Below are 5,964 nucleotides of genomic sequence, written 5' to 3' on the forward strand. Positions count from 1 at the left end.
AGAGGGCTAACGGTAATGCTAAGGATGTAACGGAGAAATCGTACTTGATCCGTTATCTGTACATGAAGAAAATGGTGCAGCATTAAATTGATAGCATAACACTATTTTCAAGTAGCAATTCTTATTATAATAAAATGTCGGATTTTAGGCCTCTTTCATGTTGTTGGACTTTAGACCTCTTTCGTATTGTTGGACTTTAGACATCTTTCACTAATTAATGGTTTAACTTAAACGGTTCTCGTATTTATCACATTTTCATGATGTATCAATATATTGTAACGACGAACGTAAATCGTAGTCGATTTCTAAGTATTATCACTTTGTTAACTAATTTTTGTTGGAAAGATAACATGTATATGAGTTTGGAAACTAGCTTTGTAACTACTCCATTTTTTTTGATGAAGTAGCTTTGTAACTACTCCATAGGAATCTCATTGGAAAAAAAACTACTCTATGGGAGTGTTGTTGACATATTTTCAACATATGTTGGTGTTTTTTTTTTTTGATAATAGCTTTCATAAATAAAATATTCAGTAACCATACAATGTTCAAGTATCATAAGCAACAGTAGGCTACAAGGAATACTTAAAGTTAACTGAAAGGACTAAAAGCAAATAGCTTAAGTCGAAGGATGTAATGCAGATTTAGCCAATTGATGAGCCTCTGAATTGCAAATTCGGGGGCAGAATTGTAACTCCACATTGCTACTCCTGATGTCATTACGCAGCATCCCTAATTCCCTAGATAAGCGCCACGGTAACACACAATCTCCTTCAGAGAGCATATCCACCATTGATTTCGAATCCCCTTCTAAGATATATAAGCCCAAACCCAGCTCAATACTGAGTTCAAACCCTAATCTGAATCCTATCATTTCGCTGTGGAGGGGCGACACCGCCTGGAATTTGGTGGATTTAGTACCTAAAATAACTCCATTTTCATTTCTAGCAATAGCACCTGCCGCTGCTAAAGGAGGTTCAAAAGCTCCGTCAACATTGATTTTGATTTTGGTTGATGGTGGAGGAAGCCAATCGATTACCTGCATGACTGAGGAGGAAATAGGGTTAGAAAGGGATGGGTTCAAGAGACTTACTTCCTGTTTGATTGACCACCAACACCTTTGGAGATCTGGTTCTTTAGATCTAAACACTTTCTCATTTCTGGTTTTCCACCACCACCATAAAAGATAAGTGTAAATTTTCCACTCATCATCTATGGTTTCATTTCTATTCAGTAGTTCTGATAAATTCTTGATGGGATCCATAGTGAGATTTTTTAGCCTGATATCGTTTGTTTTATCTATTAGTTGTTTGAACATTTGACAATCCCCAAATAAATGATCGATGATTTCCTCTTCCCCTGTATTACACATTAGACATGCAGTAGAGATAGTAGTATTAAACTTACCTAAATTGTTAAGTGTTGCAATGCCATTATGAAGAACTTTCCAAATGAAGTTTTGAATTTTAGGGTTCATATTTTATCTTTTCCAAAGTTTGTTCCAAGGAAATTCTTTGATTCTGTCATTAAGAACAGGTTTCTCCCTAATGAGATGATAGAATGATTTAGTTGTAAACCGGCCGGAGTCAATAGGTGTCCATATAAGAGTATCTTCATTGTGAGAAGGGTTTAAATTAATGGAGGTAATAGCCTCAATAGAAGATTGGTCAAAATGTTGAAGTAATAAGTTCATGTTCCAATCTGTATTGTCTATGTTGCGAAGGTGATAAACCTTAGTGATATCTGGTGGAAGATTATTAATCAGGCTAGGTCTCCTATTGGGCATGTCAATTAACCAAGGATCAGAGCAAATATTAACATGTTTGCCATCTCCTATTTGCCACAGAATGTTAGAGGAGAATGTGTCTCTCAAATTTAAAATGGCTTTCCAAACAGGAGAAGCAGGAGAAGAGTTAGATACTGACCAGAAATCTCCTGTTTTAATGTATTTCGAGTTTAGGATTTTCACCCATGTGGCGTCTGGATTAGTAAGATATCTCCAAGTCAATTTTGCAATGAGTGAGTCATTTACTTCTGCTAGAGCTCTTATCCCCAGTCCACCGCGTTATCATGTCAAATCACAAAACTTATGAGCTAATATGATCTAAGAGAAACTATTCAATAGCCCCAGAGAGGGAAGCACCCTATTCAAAGGTCCAAGAGCATTGACCAAGACCACCATGTCAATCTTCAGGACCTTTTTTTTTTTTTTTTGTTGAAGGGTCATGCAGAACCTACTGTCTGCTCCTCCTTAAAATAGGGCATCCAAATGAGGTACAACATCACGTTTATGGTAGGTCCCTTTTCGTACTTTCCCCATGTTTCAAATTTAAAACTTCCCATATTCATCTGTATCTACTGCTCAACTTGACATTCTCTTTTACCTAAATTCCAAAATCTTATCCTAGATTATTTTAAGTAAAGATAAGCAAATATTATTATTTTATTAATTATCCCACGTTTGTAATTGGAATTTTTTAATTTATTGGCAGACACTAACAACAGGATTTCTACTTTTAGAAGGAACATGGAAGATAGATTCTCCTTTTGATACTAAAATAAAAGAAAAATATCTTGAAAAAATAAAAGATTAAAATCTTAAGTGCTACTCCAAAAACATATACTTAAATAGTACATAATTTTGGACCACCAGGCAGAGAGTTGGGCGAGTGGTTCCAGCCACTTGGTTAAAATGCATTTGTAGGGGGACCTTTGTCTTGGGTGTCCCTTGGCAGTTTTCTCCAATTGATTTTCTCCTTTCTTTCCTTTTATATTGTTGGGGACCTTTTTCTAGTAGTAATGTGGTGCAATATTGCAATGACGATTGTACTATATGGATCACCAGACAGCTCCGCCTCATTACAGAATATTTTTTTTTTTGGACTTTGAGAATCACTACGTCATTACCGGGCATTAATAGTTATGAGAATAGAATTTGTTGAATAAATATATACACTTTTGTATAATGTTAATGTTTGTGGTTTTAAAGACGAGAGAAAACATTAAAAGTCTACTATATAATGGATCCTAAAATCTATCTTGACATACCTTTATTTACACAATAAATTACATAGGGTAACTCAAGAAGATAAACTACCTCCATAAAAAATTAAACTCATGATCGCTTTATGTTTTACAGGAGTATCCAACCAACTCAACGATCAGTAGATGTGTTCATTTACATGTCATTGGCCTGTATAAAAACTATCACTTTTCAGAGGTGCGAAGATGGATAGAAAAAAAATGGTCTATTAATGGTGGGCCAACTAAATTTAGAGCAATTATAAGAGATTTTGACAATTCGATGCTTACGACAGCATGGGGGTAAAACTACTATTTCCACGGTAAAGTTCATGATCTTCAATATATTGAGGCGGTTTTTAAATCAGCTCAGATATATAACTTTTAAAACTGAGATTGAGGCATATTGAAAATGTGCAACTATTTTCGAAATGACAAGAGCAAACCCTCGTACAACTGGTTCTATATTTGGCACTGCATTTGTTGTCAAAAGAACGATACAAATTTTTCACTTTTTTCCCATTTATAACGTGGGAAATATTTCGACAAAAAAAATAAAAATAAATAATAAAGTGGGGAATAGATATGATCTCTCTATATGGAGAATACTTGATGGATAATCCAGAATCATTTTTTGGTTCCATCTTGTAGACATCCTCGTTTCTTCTTGAAACTCTGGGTGTATGTTGAATCCATCTTAAGTGTTACAGGAAGTTAGGTACAAGTTTCATCTTGAAATCAACCAGACGCACTCTCAAGATCAAATATCATATAATTCTCAAGAAGAGTTGCCAGACTCGCAAGCTACGGAATGAAGACGACTATACAAATCGAAATTATATTATGCACTTCTTCAGTTCTGTTATTTTGTTTTACTAGTTTACTTATTGTAGTTTTGTTTTACTACTTGGTTTATTGTAATAGAGTCTTTATGTTAATGTATTGTCTTTCAACAAAAATAAAAATAAATCATGTGACAAGGTCTATCTTTTTGCGAACTCTTGGTTCCACTTCTGCACATGTGAGAATAGCCCAATATAAACAAAGAAAGATCTCATAAAGAAATACAACCATGAAGTAAAACATTATTCCCGAGTCATCATCACGAGTATCAGTACTTAACCCATGCTCTTTTTTCATTGGTATATCTTATGTCTCTGATCACATAAGAATTATTTCTTTCGGTGACAAAAAAAAATGAGTTAATTAAAAAAGTAGCATTATGTAAACTAGGAGCTCAAAACATTAAGATCAAGATAAGTATAAAATTGTGATGACTCTATATGGTTTTGTGAAGTGACATCATTGTGTAACTTATTTTAGATAGTACATGTTAATTATAGCTAAAAAAAACAACAAAAAGTAAATGGTTGTTTCCTGGTGAGATCCAAGAACCTACCTTTTAGTCTCCTCTTGAAGACCATTTTCTTGACCACTAACCAAGATCTCCCTCCTCTATAAATCCCTCCCTCCTCCCTTCTTCCACTCTCAATCCTCTTCCTCTCCAACAAAAAAAAAAAAAAAAAAAACTCTCCCTCTAAAAACATATATGAAAATGGCAACCCAAGACGAATCCTCAGCTCTTGATCTAATCAGACAACACCTCCTCGGTGATTTCGCTTCACTTGAAAGCTTCCTTGATGATATTTCATTTGAACAGAAATTTGAAATTCCGGCGGTTTCTCGATCAGATTCTCTAACTTCATCACAAACTGAAAGCTCTGTTTCTAGCTTTGATGATGTTTTTCAATCATCAATTACTTCTGATTCTTTTGATTCAGTACCAAATGTTGATGAAATCTTAGGTGATTTCTTCAATTTTGAAGAAATAAACAGTAATCCTTGTCTTTTTGAATTTACGCCCAATTCGATTTCTTTTGATCAGAAGATCCAGAACCAGAACGATTACTTCCAATTTGAATCAACTCCTAAAATGTACAATTTTTCTCAGACCTCAAAATCGGATTCTAATCAATCGGATTCTGATAATAAGCCAGTAGTGAAGAAAACAGAATCGAAACAAAAACCGTCGGAGTCCGGCGAGACGAGGAAATATAGAGGAGTAAGGCAACGTCCATGGGGGAAATTTGCGGCGGAGATTCGAGATCCTAGTCGTGGAGGTTCTAGGGTTTGGTTAGGTACTTTTGATACTGCTATTGATGCTGCTAAAGCTTATGATCGTGCTGCTTTCAAGATGAGAGGAAGCAAAGCAATTTGTAATTTCCCTCTTGAAGCCGGAAAAGAATTATCCGACGAACCGGCGATAAAAAATTGCCGGAAAAGACGCAACAAAGAAATTGAAACAGAAAAGGAGATCAAAATCGTTAAACAAATTAAGAGAGAAACATCGCCGGTATCTGACATCCAGTGTGACGGTAACGAAATTTTCGACGTCTCACTGCTGTCACCGTTATCTCGGCTTCCGTCATTTAATAGTTTCCAACAGCTTATGGCAGTGTGAGGTTTCAATGGATGACGTTTTATTTTGTTGTAAAGTAGTATTAGGTGAGAGTGTGTTATTAGGTTATAAACACACCTATCCTATTTGTTGATTCTATTCATTTTATTTAGAAAATGCAATGTTACATTGTTACTTCCTACTTCACTTCCTTGGCCACTATCTATCCCTCTCTCTCTCCATTGTTTCAAACTATTTTGATTTTGATTCTTGTGTGTGATTAAAGATTTATCTAGTTATTATCTAAGGATAAAATGATACATAAGATTGTTGGTTCAAGTATTGCTAGTTGATTATGCTTTTGATGGAAGATTGGAAGATTTATTAGCACTGAAAAAAAAAAGAAAAAAAAAAATAAGATTTGAATTTTCTTAAGACTTCCTTTGGATCTTGTTTACTTGAAATTATTAGAATACTGGTCTTACACAAGCTAATCATCTCTCCATTTCCTAATAATAGTTTTTTTTGTTGAACTCCTAATAATA

At 34.7% G+C, this 5,964-nt stretch overlaps 2 protein-coding genes across 2 annotated transcripts; one reads left to right on the forward strand and one right to left on the reverse strand.

Moving 5' to 3' along the window:
- Positions 1–619: 619 nt before the first annotated feature.
- On the reverse strand, positions 620–1,477 carry LOC147536869 (uncharacterized). The gene has a single exon (XM_086642709.1). It carries the CDS (start codon positions 1,475–1,477, stop codon positions 620–622), a length of 858 nt encoding a protein of 285 aa, XP_086498835.1.
- A 2,846-nt stretch (positions 1,478–4,323) lies between these two features.
- Positions 4,324–5,619, forward strand: LOC147536870 (ethylene-responsive transcription factor 5-like). Its single transcript, XM_086643010.1, has one exon. The coding sequence runs from the start codon at positions 4,571–4,573 to the stop codon at positions 5,480–5,482; it is 912 nt and encodes a 303-aa protein (XP_086499136.1). The 5' UTR covers positions 4,324–4,570; the 3' UTR covers positions 5,483–5,619.
- The last annotated feature ends 345 nt before the right edge of the window (positions 5,620–5,964 follow it).

Source organism: Eschscholzia californica, unplaced genomic scaffold (assembly GCF_041429995.1).
Source record: "Eschscholzia californica isolate CP2 unplaced genomic scaffold, dmEscCali1.0.p SCAF_5, whole genome shotgun sequence".
Lineage (NCBI taxonomy): Eukaryota > Viridiplantae > Streptophyta > Magnoliopsida > Ranunculales > Papaveraceae > Eschscholzia > Eschscholzia californica.

Coding starts and splice junctions, on each gene's coding strand:
- LOC147536869 (XM_086642709.1), bottom strand. CDS start 1,477: ATGAACCCTAAAATTCAAAACTTCATTTGGAAAGTTCTTCATAATGGC.
- LOC147536870 (XM_086643010.1), top strand. CDS start 4,571: ATGAAAATGGCAACCCAAGACGAATCCTCAGCTCTTGATCTAATCAGA.